Here is a 22,275-nt window from a genome sequence, read left to right as displayed (position 1 = left end):
AGATATACTATATATATATATGACCTATATATTTTTATATGTCAGATATACTTGGCTTACCTTGCAGCCAGTTTCAGCAACCACCCAGGCAAACCTATATTTGGGACAGGATTCTTCAGGGCCCCTTTCTTGTGCCTTTTTCTAATACACATGCCCAATTTTTTGTTGTTTTGATCTTTACATCAGGGATTCTATTCTCACCTTTCAAAATCACTTCTCCCAGAATTTCTTCCCGTATCTTTTAGCTCCACAGAAGTTTAAGGACTATTTACAGCAGAGACTTCATGCAATTGCACACATCATGGACAGGTTTCTTCTCAGGTAATCACTTAAACTCTGGGTCAGCACTGTGAGGCCTAAGCCCAAGGAGAAAGTGGAAGAAAGGAAGAAAGCAAGCAAGGAAGAAATGAAAAGACAGGAAGGAGAAAACGATAATAGGGATAATATTGCCTCATGTTACATCTCTTTGGTTACTACCTCTGCCATAAATGCTTTGAGGAGAAATTGGAAGCAGGTCTTCACCCTTCCAGGTGGAGATTCCTGTTGCATGGAGCACATCCCCAGGCAGCCACTTCATTCTACTGACCCCACTGTGGACCCTGGAGCAGCATCCCCTGCACTTGACCAAGGTTGAACATCTAGATCCCATGAGCAGACACACACACACACACATTAAAGTCACTGCTAAAGTAAAACAGCTGAGCATGACAGTGCTGGGAATAAGGGTTTACTACTGTTTACCTGAAAATGCAATTTTTTAAAAAACCAAACCCTTCATTTGTAATCCATCATTGTGTCACTATCACACAGGTTGAAATAACTCTATGCTGAAACAAGCTGCTTAAAAGAACTGAAAAGTGTCAGGAAATTGAGACAGACAGCCTTTAGTGGGCACAAACCAAAGAAATGTTTCCTGCTAGATTCACTTTTTGGCAGACCTCTTTCTACAGACTAAAACTTTTTCTGAATTTACAAATCTGTTTGTGTGACAAGCAACACCTACAGACGACAAAAATTAGTGCAATAAAGAGATACCATTAGGTACTTAGAATTAATTTAAGAAACTCCAGAAACAGTTTCCACAACCAAATGACGACACCACGTGTCTGTGTATTAGTTTATTTAATTCTTTATAGCCACTAAGAGCAAGAAAATTATGCTGATACAATTGGTAAACATATACATTCGCTAGAGCCCCCACCAAATCCCACAGAGCTAAGGGAAACATTAAGAGACGTTACAGGATTAATGTTTTTGTTCTACAATATGCATATATGGCTTTCATACAAGTTTTAAAAAATTGAAAAGGTAACACACTGCTAGCTTACAAAATCAATATACAAACTGGAAAAAAAAGGAAAAGGAACAGGAAAAGAAAGTAATCCATAAGAAGATATATAGCACTGGTTTAATAGATATATACAGAATTAGAAATCCATTGAACATGATATTCAGGCTTTGTTATTTTGACTTTCATTTCACCACTCAAACTACAAGAATTAATACAGTTTCTCTCTTTTGTTTTTTCATCTTACTTTACCCAATTTACTCACTTTTTATTGGCAGAGAAAAAGACTTTTCCTGCCCATGTTTCTATGTTCACACCTAACTGAAGCAGTTTGTCCACTTTAAATAGAGCCCTTGCGTGTACTCACTCTGACAGAAGAGAACATCACTATGATAGTAAGTCCTTTTGGCTATTACATTGGCATGTGGTTTGCAATTCCCTTGGACACAGCCATTCTTAAACTGAAGTGCTGGCAAGTAGGAAGAAATCTAGCTCTTCATTCTACTTGTGTACCCTCACTTAAATAACAGCACAGGATAAAAAGCTCTTTCATTTCAACCACAGCCTGAAAATATGGCAGCACTGGTTGTGATTCACATTTAGAGTTATGCATGCACCTTTACAGAGTTTTGCTCCCCCATGTATGAATGTATATATAAATATGCAGTATGCATGTGTGTGGATTTAGAGAACTGCTGTGTCTGATGCTAACATCTGCATTAGGTGGATTCTAGCTCCAAGCTGCAGCCTGTCTCTGCTTCAGACCACCTCAGCAACCACAACACACTCTGGACTATCACAGCCATCTCCTTCAGCTGTAAAAGTCTAGATGAACTACATAATTGTAATATGGGGAATGAGAAGAATGACCTAATGAGAAAAGTTAAATAATGTCTTGTTGTCAGGTAGATTAGAGCAATGGAGTTTGAACAGAAAAATTAATTGAATTAAATTGGCTGTGGGTAAAAGAACCCTGCAGAGGCCACCCATTTTCCTAGCTTTCCATCACTGAATTCAGGGTTAAAGGTTTTGTACAGTCTTTAACTTTCAATGACTTCTGAAATGGGAATACTTGTGAGCCTCTGTTTTTAGCTCAGCAATAAATCCACTCATTGGATATGTATTCAGTTTTGTTGTGGGTTTTATTTGTTATCATAGGTTTTTTAAGAAAAGGGTCAAATCTGTAGGTGCAGCTTTTACACACATCACTCACTCAAAGCCAAGAGGTTTAAAGGCTAGGAGATACTTACAGAGTTCTTTAGCCATTTGGGACTCCAAGACACTCAATTTTAAATAGCAAACTACAGAAAGGACTAAAGGATTGTACAACCCCAGCAATAAGATAATACTAGCTGATATAGTTGAATTCTCCTGTTTTCCCAGATTTTTGCTCAGTTCAGAGTGATGAGGCCACAAGATAGATGGCCCTTTTTGAAGAGTGGCAGAAGGGGGCCATTAGGAAAATTATTAGATCTCAGCATTGTTTAGTTTTGGTCCAAAAGCAAAGTTTGATTCTGCTGTGAATGAGATTGCCTACATCTTCTCCAAATGCAAACACCCATGGGTGGAATAGGCTCTCTCCATGCTCTACACCTGTTCAGGCAAATCTTTCACTATACCTGAAACTCTATGCACCATCATAATTTGATGATAAAAGAGGACAGTGGTAAAGGATACAGCTTCTTGCCACTACTTTTCTAATTAAGGTAGTTTTCTGTTTTCTGTGGTTTTTTGCTTGAAGGCAGACACTGCTGCATCAATGTCTCTAATTTCTGAGATATTAATTTGATCATTTCTGTCCCCTGGGAAGCAATGACAAGGTAGAGTTATGAGGAAAGTTTTACCAGCAATTCATCCTCCCAGCTAATTCAGGGACGCTTTGCTCATTATCATACTTCCTTGTTCATTGTCATACAGTGACTAACAAGTTGCTACTGTGTCTTTTAATTTCAGAAGGACACAGTCGGAGGAACTTGATGGTATGGGCTTCCTGGGCTGTTTTGAAACAATCCAGGAAGAAATGGAGAATATAGTCTCAAGGATGAGGAAAGATCAACAACATCCACAGAAGTCCAACCAAGAAGTAGAGTGCCTTAACAGAATTGACAGAAAACCTATGAATGTTATCAAAATTATGGATAAGTGTGGGAAGGCAGGCAACAGGTATAATTTGTCTCTGCAAAGGACAGAACTCAATCTCAACTTCAGAGAAGTGCAGTCCTAGAGAATTAAAATTGATTGAATACAAGATACCTACCTCCACTGATATACTGCTTCCTCTTCTTAGTAGGATTTGGGAGACATGAAAGACTACTGTGCGATATCAAAATGGTGCCCACCTCACCAATATATTGCCTTAGAAAAGTGGTGAGTTTACATTGTTAATGCTTCTGCAGTTCCTAGACTTGGCAAATCAGGATGTTGTCGCACCCCCAACATTGACATTAGCCTGTATGCTATTGTCTTCTTTTGACTTTGCCTCCACTTGAACACTTTCTTTTGAGGCTGGAGTGGGACTTCACCTCTCTGCAACACTTTACGTTTGATTAGTTTTCATCAAGGCACAAATCAGGGAAAGCATAAAAACAAATGTGCCAACCACTAGTTCTGCCTTCCACACATAAGGAGCATGCAATAGAAATTTGTATAAAATGCTCCTGACTTCCTATCTGTCTCTTCTTGACCAACTCTCCAAAGCTGCCTGCTTATATATAATTGTTATTCTTTTATTTCTTCTAATTTTCTCCTTTGAAAAACAGTTCAGCCCAGAATGTCATTATGGAATTAGAAGATGAAAATCAGTAAATTACAATTTAGTATCTACCTGCATGTACAACAAACCCTTTACCTTCCTGGAGCTTTGCCCAGAAGTTTTGCTGCACTTAACAGACTGTTAAATAGGCCAGGCTGATAAGCAATGACTCTCATTCACTATGGGAATTTCTATCAGAAGACATGTCTAAGTCAGAAAATGTCCCAGTCTTGAAATACTGTTTTAAATCAAGATATAGACAGGCCCAACTGAAAGAAGCATTGCCTGTCCTTAGAGAAAGGGAAGGGAGATATACCCAAATATATTCAGGTTTAAACTCACTGGAATCCAGAGTCTGGATGTAGATTCATCCTTAGCTGATGTTCAGCAACTCATCCTCTCTTTTCTAAGAAATTTGAGTGCTCAGGAAAAGGCCGTCATTTGGGGGATTTTTATCACCTCCCCATACTCTATTACAGCTGTAGCAAATGAAGATGTAAACCACTCCTCGAGAGGGACATTGATGAAACAAATCTCTGTCAGTTAAACTAGGTAAGCAATACAGCTATGCTAAGTCATTTTTCATTGTAATAGGATAGCACCAAGAGGGTAAACATGCTTTTCATCTGAACTAGCTGCTCCCACAGCACTGTCAGAAAAGCTTGCCCTCCCAAAGCAGGGAGGGTAGAAGATTAGAAAGCAAATAAGGAGAAGTTTTGGAATGACTGAAGTAGAAACTGATCAAGATGGGTAGGAAGAGGTTTTGTTCAGAATCTTGCTTTTGCTTTCTTCTTAATGTCACTAGTGACACAAGGGCTCCTTTTAGGTACCAGGAGCCTCCTTTTAGAGCTGACCTGACTGACCTATTCAATCTTCTTTGTGTCCTGCCATAAATTACTTAATCACCTCCTGCATAGCTAGACTTTCCACTGAATGTTTTCTTCTGGCTTATTAGAAATTTTCTTCATTTTACGTTTATAAACTATTACTCCAATTGCTGTCAACAACAAGATGCCAATATAGATCTGGACTTATGTGGCTGAGTAGTACATAAGAAATATTCTCCTATTTCACACCCTTTGCTGAATTTTTTTCTGGTCCCAACATGATATCTTTTGTTTTGTTTCCTTGTTTTCTGTAAGCTATCTCCATGAAGGCCCTATGCCACCATAGGAACTTGACTGGCTTCCTTCAAAAACTATTAGGAATGTTCCTTTAACAAGCCACATGGGCAGTTTAACAAAAGGACCATAAGGTGTCACAGGGGAATTTATTTTCTTTATACTCACAGAGGTGGAAATAAGAAGTCACATCTAAGGTTTGCTAAAGGACAGAGTGTTGGTCTCAACATCATTCCCAATTCCTGCCAGCTCCCTGTGAAACATGGACTAGATTAACCAGTGTGAGACAATGGTGCAACAGTGTTTAAACTCAAAGCTGAGCCACTTTAAGTGAACTGATGCAGCATTTAGACAGACAAACCTTTGGTGAGTGAAAAAAAGTTTCCTTCTCCCTTTGCTTTCAACCAGACCTACCAAACCATTAGTTTAAGTCTGAGGCGCAAGCACAGGTAGACCTGATTAGACCATGAACAAACCAAATAGCACCCAGAACGACCTAAATATGAGCCTTTATGATTTTAGATTTGGTCACTGCACATCCACCATGTGTGGGGAACATTTTTAACTATACCACAGATTCAGGTATGTCTAACAGCACAGTTAAAATAGCAAGGACATCAACAGAGACTGAAAAACACACCCTAGAAGTCTGGAAATAATTGTGAGGTTAGTCTACCTTAAGCTATGTGCAGCCTTGGCTAGCAGGCTTCAGGATTGTTTGGGAACAGAAGGACTTGCCTCACCGTGAGTCCAGATCAGCCATTCCCTCCATGTGAGAAAAAAGAGGACAAGCTCTACAATTGTTACAATTTTCTTTGCATAGAAAAGAGAAGTGATGTTAGTATGAAAAAAAGTCTCTGCTTGTCTGTAAGCTAATCCCAAGAGAGAAATGTGATTTATTCAGATGAACACAGCCTGCTGCAGCTTCACTGAAGTCAGTGGGTACCATGCAGGAGTACAAGGGAGACTATTCCTCTTGACCAGCAGGCAAGCCTGCGGCCTACACAAACGCCAAAGCTTGTTTCTTGCTGTTGAATTTCAACGTTTAGAATTACAAAGCAATGATTCTGAACTTAATTTGGGCATTGAAATCCCTTATGTTTCCTCTAAAAATTTTGGTATGCTTGTTGTCAGTTTGTTAAACAATCCTTTACCTTGAGACAGACCAGCCATTTGTCAGATCTTTCTTCTACTTTGTGACTTCTCTCAGGATTCAGAATCACTTAAATTAAGTAAAACTGAACAAACTGAAAAACAGCTGGTTGTAATTTTTCTTTTTTTTTTCCCCTGCAGACTATATCTTAAAAAAATCACAACTAATTTTACGTTGGCTGAGCTTTTTACAAGGTGTTTTTGCTTATATAAAAATGGAAAAAAGCAAAAGATACTGGTTTTACTGGTTTTTCTCTTCTGTTTTACTAAAAGATAAACCAAAAATAATTTCATTCCTATTGGTTTCAGGTCTTACAAATTGTCCGTTTTTTGATAAAAAATATGAACTACTTCTGGTGGCTTCCAAACAGATTTCTCCTTTTATTTCCCACCAGCTATAATTAAGATCAACAAGAATATTTCCACTGATACAAAAGGGAGCTGGGTCAGACAGAATCACAGCAATTTCAACTAGATCTTTTATGAAAAGGATTTTCTCCATTCTGCCAAAATGAACAAAAAAATGTGCAGCATTTTTCAACTTTTATAGTGAAATTGAGGACACTACCATCCACCAACACTGATATGCTGAAAAGTGGAAAGTTTTGCCATCATTCTACTTTGAAAAATCGTTGCTAGAAAATCATGAAAAATTAGGACTCTTTTATGTCCAATTGTTGAAAGATTTTAGATTTACCGCCAACATTCAAAATATGGTTAAGGAAAGGAGTGTTACTGTTTTTTACCTGTAGGTAGTGACGTTTTGGAATGAACATTAAGCACACATCCAAGAAAATCCCATACTTGTAAATATTCAACAAAATGCCCCCATCCTTTCCTTAAACAAAAAAAATTCATACAGTTATGTAATCAGAAATTAAGAGATAGGCCTCAATTTTTCAGACTTAAGGTCCCAATCTTAAACATAAATGCATCCAGCCGGAGTGTTATGTTCACATAGGGTACCACTGGTTTCAGCAGAGCTCCACACAGATTCAGGTTCTGCTTGCATGGACTAATTACCTGATTGAGACCTATGGCAAGACTTGAGAAAAAAAAAATTAAAAACCTCTACATTGTTCAATATACAATAGAAATAATTTTCTAAATTAGTTAGGAGTTCTTAATTACAGGCCTCTAAAAATTGTTGTTAGGGTTATACATTAAAAATACTAAAGTAATAAAAAATTGATTTTTTTCTGTGTTTTTTTCCTTCTATGGTATCATTAGATATTAATTTTAGGATAAAATGCCTAGGTATAAATGAAACTGTTAACTGATCATGTTTGGTGATGTCCCTTTCTCATATTGCCCAAATTGACTCCATTAATCCAGCATCTTCTCTTGCTTCTTGCCTTCCTTTTTCTTCTTCTTGGATTCTGTCAAGATATAACAAAAACAGTAAAAAATTAGTGTCCAGAAGGCATTGCAATAAGTTTCATTTAACACCCGTGGAAGTTCCCCTTTCTTTTTCCCTCGCATACAAATTGTTTCCTCATTTTGAACAAAGAAAGGGAAAAGAGAAGGAAAAGAAGAAAAATAACAGGAGAGGCTGAGGCAGTAGAGAAGATGGAGAGGGAGCTGCATGTTCTGTTCAGAACCCTCCCTATCTGAGGGGCTGACCCTGTTTGGCATGCAAAGCATTGTCTCAGGAACTTGCTTGGAAAATAAGAAAACAGCAGGCATCTCCTGGAGAAAACGGGTCATGGCTCAGTGGAGAGCTGGAAGAAAGTGTTGCACACGCTACCCACACATATACCCTTCTCCTGCTTCCTTTCTGTCTCATCGTAAGCCTTTGGCTTTCTCTGAATGTGCAAGCAGCTCCAGAGCATGGGGAGAAAGCTCTCTTGTTTCTCCAGCTCCTCCACTGCCAACCCTTCCCCCTTCCCTAGGGACAAACACCTATGATATGCACTTGGGAGGCAATGGGAGCTTGGCCTGGGGTTAGAGAAGCACAGCCTGTCCAGCTAGCTGAGACTGATGGGATGAGCAAAAGACTAAGAAGCACCTGCTTCTCTAGTTAATTTGGGGTAAATAAAGGAACGATAAGAAGGTACAAGTGCAAATTTGTATATTGTACCAGCACCTGCAGTAACTCTCACTGTACTCTAGGGTAGCATAGTATTCAACAGGTAAAGGAAATTCACAGAGGGACCATCGAAATTAAAACAAATTAAGAGGATGAGGCACTTTTGTGTCACATGTCACCTTGTAACGGGGAAAATAACAGCTCTCACTGGGAACATGAGTAAATCCTTATTGACACCAGCACAAAACAGCACAACAGGTACCACAGAGAGATGGAAACAGAGCTTCTGTGAAGCATCTTTCCTGGACCCAAAACAGCAAGCAAGCTGACCCATGTTTGTCTTAACCCAGATTTAATTAAACCAATCCATCAAAACTATCATAGAATCATAGAATATGCTGAGTTAGAAGGGATCCAGAAGGGTCATTGATTCCAACTCCTGGCCCTGCAGAGGACCACCCGAAAAATCACACCATGTTGCCTGAGAGGGCTATCCTAGCACTCCTTGAACTCTGCCAATCTTGTTGCCATAAACACCACCCCTGGTTAAATAACAAAAATCACCTTGAATGAGAAGACAAGCACTTGGTCCTTAAAGTGGGACTGTTATTTGTGAATATGATTCCTTTCACAGAATCACCAGTTGTGGAAAAAAAACCTTATTTCTATTAAAGCCAAGGCAACTACACCAACATTTTTCAGGTATGGATAGGGCCAGGTACTTCCAGCAGAAGGCAAACTTAGGCTATCACATTTCTCTGATGGTTGTTTTTCCTCTTTCCTAGTCTCTTTTCTTTCAAACCAACATTTTTTCTTCATCAGTTATAACACAAAAAATTGTTTCAAATAATCCTTTAGTCAAAGCAAAATAAAATACTTGTTTAGTTACATAATCTCCTCTAAAATATCCTTCCCTTAAAAACTTTGCTTAACTTTTAAAGGGATAATAATTTAAAAGAAGACATATTTGTTTTCAGTTGAAAAATAATTCTCCCCCCCCCCTTTTTGCATGTGTCTGTGCTTGCATGTGTATCTGAATGTCTGTAGTCTGGAGCTATTCACAAAATCTGACACTATTTCATAACCTGTCATTTGAAAAAGTAATCTTTCATTGAATTAGTATCTAATTTGCTTTCAGCAATTGCTTCCCCCCTCTGCAAATTTCCTGTATCCCCCCCTCAACCTCTTTTACCCATATTCTCCACTTCCTCTAATTTTGCCTCTCTATAAGATTGACCCGCCTGGATTCTGTATTGATTGCACTCTCCCTCACACTTTTTATTCCCCAAACAATGCACACATAAATTGGTGTGTTGGCCAGGAAATCTCAAATTGGTGTACCAAAACCACTACCCCAAATTGGTGTTTCTGCCCAGTTGAACCGAAACCCTGACATCCTGAAAAAAACAGTGGCATTTCATCAGACTGGCACTGGAATCTGCAAAATTTATTTAGACCCAGCACAAGCAGCAGGGCACTATGCAGACTTCAACCAGATTTGCTAAGAGCAAAGAAGACATATAAATGCAGGCAGACTGCTAACAGGACTCTGCTGAAGAGTTTATGCAGCTTATGGTAGGAATGAGGTCAGCACCAGGAGAAGACTTTGGTCTGGAGTCATGTGAATGTACCAGGTCACCATCCTCACTTGACTTGAGGCAACCCACTGTTTACCCATTTGTACTTAATGCCTATGGGTCCACATCTCTTCCTTTCCTAATTCTTCCCTTTTGTCTACCTTGTGGTAATTTACACATCATCCAAACTGCCAAATCCATCTACCTGCAAAGACAAGTGACTCTGCTTTGGGTATCAGCAGAGTAAAACTTTCATGTGCCAGATGGAATTCCTCCATCATTAAAAGCACTCACACCACCACAACTTCATCTTTCAGACAGGTAATCTGGAATGATGCACAGCATACTTGCTCCATGAAATGACATGCATACACACAATTCTGGGAGTACTAAAAAAAAATATATATTTTATTTTTTTAAAGAGAAAACTTATCAAATATTTCCCAGCCCTTAGGCTCTTTTAAAATTCCTACCACAGACACCAATACCCATGTGCTGACCCACGAAAATGCTGATATTTAATTATCTAATCCTTCATCACCAGAATAACCCTACAAATTGTCACAAGACTTAAAATTATTCACAGGATTAAAAACTGGTCATGGGTAAGCACTGGACTCACTTTCTGTGGGCTCAAGATGACCAGTAACAAAAATTACAGTCAAGGTCTTAGCGAGTAAACAAGTTAATTTGATTAGCAGAACTTTCTCTATGCAATTTGAAATTGCAGCAGTCTTCTTTAAACAGTCATCTTTATTCCAGAACTTCATTCTTACTATGCAAGCAGCAAGTGAAAGTAATTCAGTTGAACAGGAGCCACACACCGTTTGAAGCCACTCCTAATGTATAAGGCACAAAAGGGAGGTAATTACATTTTAATGGAAGTCAAGCTTTGTAAGCCAAGATTTTAATTTTTGTTTGTTGAAAAGAAGGTAACAATTCACTCACGGCACTGCTGAACTCCTGTGTATAAAAGTCAAGCAGTAGCCCCAAAAGAAATATAGATAACTCAAAATAGTAAAAGCTCTGACTTTAATGCAAGGTTAGAGTACAAAGTTCCTCACCAGATGTTCAGGATACAATTTTCGAGGGCCTAGCACTCACTCAGTATTACTAAGCTCAGAGGAAGGCACATTTTAGAAAGTCCTCTCAGCTTCTAAATTTTCCAAAGCACCATGTTGCTATGGTAGTGAAGGGCAATGGTGCCATGAGGTACAGGGAGCTTCTGAATTTTGGGGATGAAACTCCAGTCCCTGTGGAATGGAGAAGTCTTAACTTTGGTATAATCAAGAATTTTATATCTTTGGGGAAAAAAAAAGCTCACCTTCGAGAGATTCACACTCCTGTCTAGAACAGAAACTATATTATCTTGTGATTTCCATGACTGTAAAAACAAATACCTGGATTTCTGAAAATCCTTTAAACATAGTATTTCTTTTTCTTGTAGAGGAAGACAACTTTTCATGGTTCTCTAAATCCTCGTCTTCCTTTTTTTCTGTACCATATACAACATTTTGCATTCCAAATGGTTTAAGAAGGAAAAATTGTATTATGATAGCAACTTTGCTCCCTAATGAATTCTTCTGAAAAGTCTCTTTGAGAAACACAGTTCTATTGGATGGAGGAAAAAGCAATAATCCACCAGCTGAACAGCAGTAGAAGGCACTTTTCCAATCAGTCAATGACCCTGATGTAGTCCTGTGCTCCTTAGCAGCATTCTTCATTTAGCCATGTTCCTCAATTTCTTCACACTTATGTTCACTCCTCCTCATCAGGTTTTGTTCTGCTTCTCACTTTGCTAAAGTTTTGTTTTGGATAGATTTTGATTTGTTCCCAGTTGAACACAAGAGGGACCTGATTTAGACCTAAAGGCTGCAGCTGCCCCATTTAAGTCAGAAAGTCATGCTGCAAAGTGTGTTAGGAACGGGGAATAGACAGATTTATACTTGTAACAAACACTAACATATCTGACAAAGGAATGGAACCAAGTCATCACTCACAGAAAATGTATCAATAATTTTTCTTTCTCATTGGAATTGCAAGAAGAAATAAATGTAGGGGGGAAATAATCCAATTGGTTCTAAAATGAGCCATAAAACTCTGAAATTATCTTAGTCAGAAGGCATTTCTTGAACCTGACATACTGATGAAAGACTTTTAAACCCTTTCCTTTAACATCCTTACTTGAACTAGTCAGGAATTATAGGGAGCTTTTATTTAAGAGATAATTTGCTGAAACCAAGGATTTTCATCAGAAAGGTTTCCCTTTGATGATTTTCTTCCTTCAAATATTTGGGAGAAAAAGTTTCAAAATTGCCTATGCACAGGCACTCAAAAGACCAGACACTCACAGTTTCTGACTTTGCTAGACGGCCTAATAGCATGAAGTTAAAGAGCATGAAAGTTTCATCTCATTTTCTTTACATCTATGTTAGCCCTTAAGATGTTAGATCTTAAAAGTATTCAGAAGATTAAAATGGATAAACTTTTCAAACCAAGGCTGTTTTGCAACTGGAGCCTGCTAGAGGGGTCTGGCTAACAATTCAGAAGTAATTCACTTTGCTCTTCAGTTGGCTTTTCACCTGCCTCAGGTGCATTTGCATTGCTGCTTCTGTAGGGTAGGAAATGTCTCACTGTTCTTCATCATGTTCTGTGCTCAGCACAAGAGGGACACAGTCCCAGCTGGCTCTTCAGCTCCCTCTCTGTCTATGCTGTACACAAGATCCCTATTAATGCCAGCAAGACAGGTGCAGGCACAGACTGATACATTCAGGGTTTACTCACTGCATTCATGTGCCTGCAGGAGACTGCTGGAGACAGAAAGCTTTAATAATCCATTGGGACTTTAGTAGATACCTATACAACAAAAAGATCACACGTGTCGAACTGACACCTGTATTATATGTAAGAATATATATATATTCTCTATGCGAATAGAGTACCCATTTTATTCTCTTAGCTCTTGAAAACTAGGCACATGTGCTTTCTGCATGTGCCCCAGATGAGCTCTACCCTCAGGGCACAGGACACGGGGTTGGCTTTGATCCCCACTCTGCAGAGCCACCTGCAAAAGTTTTGCAGTAAGCACAGATAGAAGGAAAGCTAGAGAGATAGCAGTGTGGAAAATGAGATGGACGAATAAAGAAAGGAGAAAAAAAAGTAAGCTTGAAAGGAAAGGAAGTGAAGAAATAGAAAAGGAAAGGGACAGAACAGAAGGAACAGGGCTTTCTGTGTCACTGCTGGGAACAGTAATGAGGGTAAACATTTGCTGATGGCATATCTTTTATCACAGCAAATACCATAGTTTAAGGCATTTTCATGGCTCAGGGGCACTAACTAATGCCACAGAGGCTGGGCTGCTCTTACAAGCCAGGAAAGTGAGGCAAGGAGCACATAACAGAATTGACACACACAAGGCTATTTAGGCTTTCACCCACAAAGGTCTGCATTAAACCCTAAAAGAAACTCCTGCAGATACAACGGGGTTAAATGAGAATTTGTCAAATCCAGTTGTTGTTCTTTTGGGGCAGCATAGAAAAAGAAAAAATAATCTAAAATATAAACCAGGGGGTCAGAAAAACATGGAGGTTTAGGTTTCCATGAAACATCCCAGTGTTTTTCTTTTCAAAAACACCCATAAAAGCTGCAGAACAACTAAAAATTGAGAAATATTTAGTTTAAAAAAAATTATTCTCTCCCTCTCCTACACGTATTTCCTTCTCCCTGGAAATAGGGTTATGTCAATTAGATTGATATTATGCTATGATATAGTAAGGCATTCAAATTGTTTATCCAAATAGTAAAATTTTTCAAAGGCACAAAAGCAGTCTTAAGGGAAACTACAGCACAAAGCCTCCAAGAAACATAAGGAACGAAAGCAGAAAAGCAACCGTTAAAAGACATCCAGACTTTATTAGTTATGGGCTGCACTGGCAGCTTATAAGCAGCTTGAGGCTGGTCCACACTCTAACCACCACTGTATTTTATTTTTCTCATATAGCTTATTCTCATTCCCACTGAAACTGAGAAACATCATATTTCCTCCTGTCATGGCAGCAAGGAGTCAAATGACAGAGTCATGTCTCAGAGCCTAAAGTTTCCACTGAGTTTTACTTCACCTTGAAACACAAGTCTTGTCCTCAGATTAGCACTGGGCACTGTGTGACTAGCACACAACCAAGAGTTTAGTGCCCAGTCTCACCCCTCTGGACCACTGTTTCTTCTCTTGGTTTTCACATTTTCCAGCACCATAAGGCATAAATTATTCATGGCAAAACTGCTTCTCTCAATGTTTATGCAATGCTTAGTACAATGGCATGCTTTTTCAGCTGGGGCCTCTGGGCACTCATGCAATACAAATAATCACAATGATAACAACAATAATAACAGCTAGCTATGCTTTTCCCACTGGGCACACACTTCCAGTGTCTTGTCCCACAGAGTTCAGATCACTGTATTTCACTACAGGCTCCTGGTCAGTGGCCAGGGTCATTCTTCAGTAAACCTGCCTCACCCTTTAGAACAAGAGAAAAACGTCCCAGTTTTGCCTTTCAGGTTTTTCTTTAACTATCACAGCTGTTTCTTAATACGAGAAAATCCCTCATTTTTACAACTAATTAGTTTAAGCAGATTCTATTATTCGGTCTCCTGTAATACTAATTATTACACTAGTTGCATGCCTGCATGACTAATGAGTTACATTAAAGCTGGGGAATTCTAAAACCTATAGAGGGAGATACAGCATGACTGTGAAGCCAAAACAGGAGACACCAGCATCTTTCAAACAAAAGAATAGTGCAGCCCTAACAAGTAATTTCCTCTCTCTCTGTGTCCCCTCCAGCTGCTTTGTGCTTTTGCACAAAGCTGAGGGAGGGCACTTCAGAAAAAACAACTTGCCAACATGCAAAATGAAGGGTCCAGTGCAGCACTCAGTCGTCTGAGGAACGAATAGCTCAGGAGAGCAAGTCACTCATACACCACTGTCAGCTCCTTGCAAGAAGCAGCAGTCAAGCCATCCTGTCAAAGCTAGTCAGTCTGTTCTGGCAGCACACTGCAAGTAAGATATTCTCCCTACAGGTAGGAATCTGCCACTGGAGTGCTGAAAAACCACAGGTTGTTTTCTGTACCTGCCACCAAAGTAAAGACACGGATACACCTGCTCTTAACACAAGTCCCCCTCTACGATCTGACATGAAGCTTCCCAAGAAGACACAAGGTAAAATGGTGTTTAACACTGATGAGAGTCTACTGAGATTACCAACCTAAAACTAAAGATCCGAATTAAAGACTGCAGTTCAGACACTCACCTTGAAGTAAATTGTCACATTCTAATAATTTTATTTGCATGATAAAAGGGAGCAGCATCTACTAGCTACATGCCTGGACCTGCTACTGATACTTAGTCAATCTGGGAAATCATTTAGCCTTTCTGACTTTTAATTACAACTTTTCTTTTAATTAGACTTCCTGAGCACCAAGGAGTGATAGCAGGATTAGCTAATTGCTGCCTGTAAAGATACACAGATAAAAGAAACAAGGTAGGGCAGATTATTTATACTTCACTCAACTCTGAAGTAAAACTCTTCAGATTATATGAAATTATTAAAAATACAGACTGCAATCTTTTCCTCTATGCAGTAGCATGCACACCATGCCAAACACAGGGAACTGTACTGACACCTTGCTATGCTCTCAAATGCTAAACCTGATCTAAATTATACAGAAGAGATTACAGCCATTAACAACTCAGTTAGGTGTTGCCTTCATGTGAGAAATCTTTCCAAACACTGCATGTTGGAGGATGTGATCTTTGGTTGGCACCCCAATTACTAAAGACAACAGCAGTGTGAGCAGTGTTAATGTTTGCCAACCTTAGCATGTATTTTTCCTGTGTGGCAAGGATTGAGCTGAGCTATGACAAAGTAACTCATAGATGGGATATACTGTAAATTGATAAAGAGTTGGGAAGGGAGATTTATTAAAAAGAACTAAATACAGCCAGGTGAAAAAGTTATCAGAAATGAGCATAATTCAATAAATGAAATGAAGGGTACATGGCAGAGAGGGGGAGCAAACTGCTTACTCTGTTTAATTTTATCTTAATCAGAAGAATAAATATCTGAAAGTACAACAGTTATGGAGAGAGAAAGAATGAGAGTGATGGAAAGAGTGCAAGAAGAAATAAAGCCCATCATCCATTCTACTGCTTTCTGGCTAGCTGGCACCTGAACAAGCATCAATCAATTTTGGGTGGGTTTGAAGTAGGCGAGGTGGAGGATGTCGGAAGTGTTTTGTGCTCCTCAGTACAAGTTGCCCACTAGAGCAGCTGCTCGATAGAAGTGCCCGAGTCTGTCACATCTGTCAAGACAGTTTAGGGAGAACTTCAACATCACCAGCCTTGCAGACACTGATTAGAATATGCAATTGTGTGTGCTAGAGGAGAGGTGCCCACCTCCACCGGGATTTTGTGATAAAAATTATCCTTTCATCCTTTCTACGCGTCATGAGAGTCTTTCTCATGACCTCATTTGTGTACTAAATACACAATAAACCATGGTGCCTAGGACATCACTGGCACATTGCTGACAATCTGTCTAAATGCAAAGTATTCAATAAGGAAAGATGTTTTTCATCCTGTGTTACCTACACTTTAACCCAGCAGCCCAGGACCAAGCTACTATCTTCCAATCTGAGAACATGTGAGCAAAGCTATAGAGCAAAGACCTTGCCAGGAAGCCAGGTAAAATTAAAATTCCTAGTTCATCATCTGCTCTCATCCTTAAATATAATTATAATCCATAAGACAGCTGCTCAGAAGTAAAAAGTACTGACATAGACCAGTTGCTAAGAAGGAAATATTTATGTTTTTTAGTTTCCAAAATAATGGAGAGTGCTAAAAAATGTTTTAGACTTTTCTATGAATGCTTACTAACTATAAAATAAATCCATAAAAACACTTAGGTTATCAATTTATGAAGAAGGCATTGATTCCCAAAGTTTATGAGCATTTCCTGCTTTAACTTAGCACAAGTTTTGTCAGAGACCATAAAAGTCCTGGAAAACCAAACTATATTTTATCCAAAAAATCTGTAAAATTATAAACCCTGTGATTTTTTTTTGTGGCTGTGATTTTTCTTTATGTTAAGAATACATCCAACTCCTATGAACAGCAGTTATTTTTGAAATTACTAAGTGAGAGGAGGGAGACTCATCCTATCAGCAAAGGTTCCATATGTTGATGGGCAGGAAAGGTGGATAAGCAACACTAGAGCAGCATCTACACTTATGATTGATTAATTGGTATTTTTATCAAAGAACAGAAAAGGTGAGGAGGAACTTCAGACACCATATCCCATGATGGAAATGTGTCAGGTGAAATTTGATGCACTGTTGCAGTGCGCTGTCTTGTTTAGGTTCTCCCCTTATAGTTATATGGTTTACTCCCAGGTTGTACCCCCAAGTTATATATAAAATGGTTTGTTCCCTTCCCACCTCTAGCCCTTATCCATCACTCTAACCCCTCCCAAGTTCTAGAACCTACCCTGTCTGTAACCTTAAAACTATGTCACGGAGCTGTCAGTTCCCCCTTGCTCCTCCCCTTGTTCTAGCAAGTTCTATGTTAATCATCCTTCCCTTGTGATATGATTTGTCATAATCTACGTATCCCCACCTGTTTTCCCCTATTGGTTAACCTTGTACAAAGCCCTACCCATTGTAATGCCCCCTGTTTGTGTTGATTGGATCACTGGTTCTACCCTCCCACAGGGGAAGTTCCCCATTTAAGTTTGTGTGAGACATCTTTCCTTGCCTTTTGTGGTTCTCCTTCCTCGACCCCAGCTGCCTATCCAATAAACCCTTTCCCTGGACCATAAAAGGTCTCTCCTGCTGCTCTTTACTTGTCTCAAGATGCACTGCTGAAGCCGTAGCTCACGCAGAGTTACACTCCTACTCTGGATTCCTCAGGATTCTAGAGAGGAGCCTCTCTCGGTGCAGGCTCACAGGGGAGCTAGCTGGGTGCCCTGTGGGAGTGGGCGGACGGTGAGCCGTGTCAATGCACAACGCTTCATTAGTCAGGCCATGACAAGATAACCTTTCTTACCCACACAATTCCTGGGGTTCTTAAATAATCACATTATTTAAAAAAAAAAATAGGGAGAATTTTGAAGATCTCATATCTCTCTCCCCATACAAGCAATGATCAAAATAAAAATTATATTTAGCTAATTCAGTGGGCCTAATGACCAATAAAGGTAGTATTACAACGATATTTTCTTTCAACACAGATCCGTAGTAGACATGCTTGGAATACTGTTTACAATCCAGTCTCTTCATAACAAAAACTCTTTTGCAATAATAGAAGGAACTTAGGTAAGTCCAGTAGTGAGTATTCTTATTGTGGATAAATTCTTGTACAAAGAAATATTTAAGTCAGAATCTTTAAAAGATGGCAAGTGACAAAAAAGTTAAAAAAGATATATAAAAGTACCATTGAGTCAAGAAACTAAATAGGGGCTTTTACTGACCTTAATTACAGCATGAAATCAAAAGGGAAACTGATGTAATAGAGAGATTGCAAATACAATCTAATAGAATAAAAATTTCACCTCATCGGAAAGGGAGTTAGCCAGGAAAATCAGGAAAACAACACTTTTTTCTGAATATACTGGTATTTTTCAGTGCAATATTCTCAGTCAGTTCACGTCTGCTTTTAGTACTCTCAGCCTGTTGCTGTCAGAAGCACATTCATTGGTTCACCTCTTGAAGCAAAGACCAGTCAGAAAGGAAACCACTCACAGTAAAACAGATTCCTGAAATGCTAAACCCCTGACTACTCTGCTGTCACAGCACCCAAATGCCAGAAAGCCCCTGCCCTGCTCGGCCAGGCAATCCTAGTAGGAATGGAAAGCCCTTGATCAGCATTCACAGATCCAGCTGTATCAGTATCTATCAGTATCTTTCACACTTCAGAAAATAACCTGCTGCTTCCAAATAATGCATTGTGGGCTTTTTTTGTTATAGTCTTGAGGCACTAATGCAAAGTTAAGGGTGAAAAAGGAGCCTAATATATAACTGTAGACCATTTGAAGTGCTCAGGCCATAACCCAGTTCTTCTCATTTCCAAAGAAGGAAATTAATTGAGATTCTAGCTACAGATTGAATGCAGTTTAAATCTTTTCCTTTATCTTAGTTGTGGGTTTGGACTTATCTCCAACCCATAATTTCCTTCACTTCAGGAAGAAAACAAATACTCTCATTTCAGCCAACATGCCAGCACTCCAATTTTTAACTCAGAAATAAAGTTCAGTGGGGCAAAGCTTTTCACACAGTACTAATCTGACTGACCTAATTTCTTCCTCTAGTTCTTCCTCCTGGTGCCAACACACTGTCCACTGTGGCTCCCGTGCAGCCATACCTGCAGATCTGCAATATGGACTTAGCTCCGAGCCCAGGCAGGCTGTGTGTGAGTGACTCCCATGGCTGCTGCTCCTGCTAATGCCAACAGCAGATGAGCAAGCAGGTGTCATGCAGGAAGGTGCTGTGAGATTTCCAACGCAGATCAGGAGAGCAGAACTGCCCACACTTACTATGATTAAAAACCTACTTTTTCACCTATTTCTCTTTTTGCATTCCTTCAAATCAAATAAAGTCAGGTTTCATAATTAAGTCAAACCCCATAATTGGTTGCTGCAGTCAGTCCCAATCCAATTTTCAGTCTCAGCTACAACTCACTCCTTGATTCTAGAATCAGTTAAAGTTGACTCCAATCCAGCAATTTCTCAAGCTCTGCCTTTACAGCTATAACTTGAAAATGAGCCTGTAGCACCCAAGAGCACTGCTGCCACAAAACAATGCTGCATCAATGCTCTGCTTTGTCTTCCTCTCCCTCTGTTCTGACAGCCATTGACAGAATATAGATTTATGAGTCAGTGGAAGCAGGACAAGGCAGAGGCTCAAGAGGCCTTCTGGCTTAGGCATGGAAACTCAGTGAAAAAAAAAAACCAACAAAAACCCACAAAAAAAAAAAAAAAAAAAAAAAAAAAAAAGAAAAAAAAAAAAAAAAAAAAGAAATTCAAAACAACCCAAACTCCAAAAACATGAAAAAAAGTCCTGCCCCCCCCAACTGGTAAACAACTAAATCACACATCTCAAAGCCCTTCCTGCATTACCATCCAATCACTTCAATCTTTAAATTATGTTTATTGTCTCCAGCTCAACCAACTCAGGTGGTCTCTGAAAATCTAGTTGTAACTTTGCTGCTTCATAGCCTGTCACTGTCTGCACAGGTTCTAGACTTGTCTGACAACTCCGTGGATGGTGTGCAAGGAAAACCAGCTGGATGGATGGATGCACACACACACACACACACACACACAAACACAAAAAGTGTTTGCACCTTCTCTGGTTGCTCAAGCAGAGCAGGCCACCTGCAGGTACTCCTCCGATCAATGGTGCACCACAGCCCACAGTTTGAAAATTGCTTGCCCCAGGTGTACCTGTCACACCTAATCACATTTATTTGCATTGTTATCCAAGTATTCAGAGCCTGGAATATGTCAAACCCTGCTGGTTTTAAGTAAACAAATGTCAGGGTAGCATAGCTTTTATAATCTACTTAAAACACATTACTTTTTGTATCTCAAACAAGATCTCAGTTTTAACTCCCACTATAAATCATCCTATACACATAACATCTGCTACTCCAACAAAAGAGTACATTAAAAGGCTTTAATGATTAGAAAGAAAATAAGTTTTTCTAAGGGCCCCCTGGAAACACAAATGCAGGGCATATCTTTTTGTGTACCAGGAATTATACTGTCAGTGTCAAATATACACATACATTCTGTACTATTCTTCCTGCTATGTTTGAAGAAAGAATAAACAGCCCCAAGGGTGCACAATATTTTCATATTTCAGTGTGCAGTGAGAAGAATATCCTTTCAATGCTACTTTTCTGGAAGGAAAGCAGTCCTTTTTTCAACGAGTACTTATTACCAAACAAAACCTAAATAAAGATGTCTTTATCAATGGATATTTTTTCATGTTATTATTATTATTCCATTCCCATCAACAAGTAAGTTATGAAAAGAATCTTTACTCTGGAATGGAGGAATCTCTGCTTTGGGACAGTCGGGACAAACTCAGGCACTCTCTGTATTCTGGTCTTAAAGTCTGCAGTTTATTTCGTAGGGCATGGGTATATATAAGGCCCTGCTAGGAACTGCAGCCACAGCTCAGAGCAGGGCAGAAAAAGGGATAGAGAGAAAGTAAAAGAAGAGAGCTTAAAAGAGCTTAAGAAAGTAAGAACTAAGAGAGTAAGAGCACGAGAGAATGATTTTCCCATTTACCATACATTAAATCTTCTTCTATGTTGAATATTCTAATTTCCACTAACCAATCTAATACAAGATACAAATTCTCTAACATTTGCATGCAACCTATAGGAATCACTATATTGCCATGTCTTACTGCTTTTCTTATCTCTAAATTTTATCTGGGACCCTTCCTGCCATGCCTAGGGAGGATGTCTGCTTTTTGGTATTCGCAGCATCTAACATTATCTAAACAAAGGGGCATTCAGGCATTTAGTTGCTTTCAGCCACACAGTCGAAAATTGCTACCATTTCTATTTCGCTTATATTTTCCATATTCTCAAAGTCTTTTGCTAGGCACTCGTATTTATAAGGTTTTCCTAATTCATCCTTCCCAACACTGGAAGTCTAGTTGTGTAAGCAAACTGGTGACAGTACAAGTGGTATGAAGTTAAAATTGGAGTGCTAATCTTCAGCTTACTTTTCAAGTGTGAGACAGCCTTGGCTATCTAGCCTAAGAACATCCAGCTCCCTGCCTGAGCACTGACAGACAGGAGCAGTGCAGACTTGAGGAAAGGCCATGAAAGTGCAATATCCTGTACAGCTGAGCTCCCACTGAAGCATGCAGGACATTACAAACCCACTGATTCAAATAAACGGTCATGCAGCTTTCAGCAAATGGAATTTACCTTGAGGTTTGGGTTTGGTAAGCTTCCCACAGGGCTTTGAGATTGTGACAGTCTTCTGGCAGTCGGCATTATGAAGGGCTCTTTTTAGGCTCCCGGTCCGAGTCTTCAAGGCCGTGTTCAAGTCACATTCTCCCCAGGCCTGGAACTGGTATTTGCACTCCGCTGCAGCGAGGACAAAAAAAAGCAAAATATAAAACACAATGACTAAGTGTGGAAACAAAAATGTTGTGAGTCTAATAGGATATCACAGGCAGTTGGTACTTACAGACAAAAAGATGTGCAACCAAAGAAAAGAATCCCAAGAAAACTTTAAAGATTATTTGCAGTGGTAATTGCAGTCTCCGCCCCACTCCCCAGT

The 22,275-nt window shown here is 39.3% G+C and overlaps 1 protein-coding gene across 1 annotated transcript in view; it reads right to left on the bottom strand.

Moving 5' to 3' along the window:
- Positions 1 to 1,105: 1,105 nt before the first annotated feature.
- PTN (pleiotrophin) overlaps positions 1,106 to 22,275 on the bottom strand; it is a 77,273-nt gene continuing 56,103 nt past the window's right edge. Inside the window, exons 4-5 of the mRNA XM_014881603.2 lie at positions 21,918 to 22,079; positions 1,106 to 7,692 (exon numbers count right to left, since the gene is read on the bottom strand). Coding sequence (XP_014737089.1) covers positions 7,640 to 7,692; positions 21,918 to 22,079 — 215 coding nt within the window. The 3' untranslated portion in view covers positions 1,106 to 7,639. The remainder of the gene's footprint in view (positions 7,693 to 21,917; positions 22,080 to 22,275) is intronic.

This window comes from Sturnus vulgaris, chromosome 5 (assembly GCF_052056855.1).
Source record: "Sturnus vulgaris isolate bStuVul1 chromosome 5, bStuVul1.hap1, whole genome shotgun sequence".
NCBI lineage: Eukaryota > Metazoa > Chordata > Aves > Passeriformes > Sturnidae > Sturnus > Sturnus vulgaris.
This window is presented reverse-complemented; position numbering and strand designations above follow the sequence as displayed.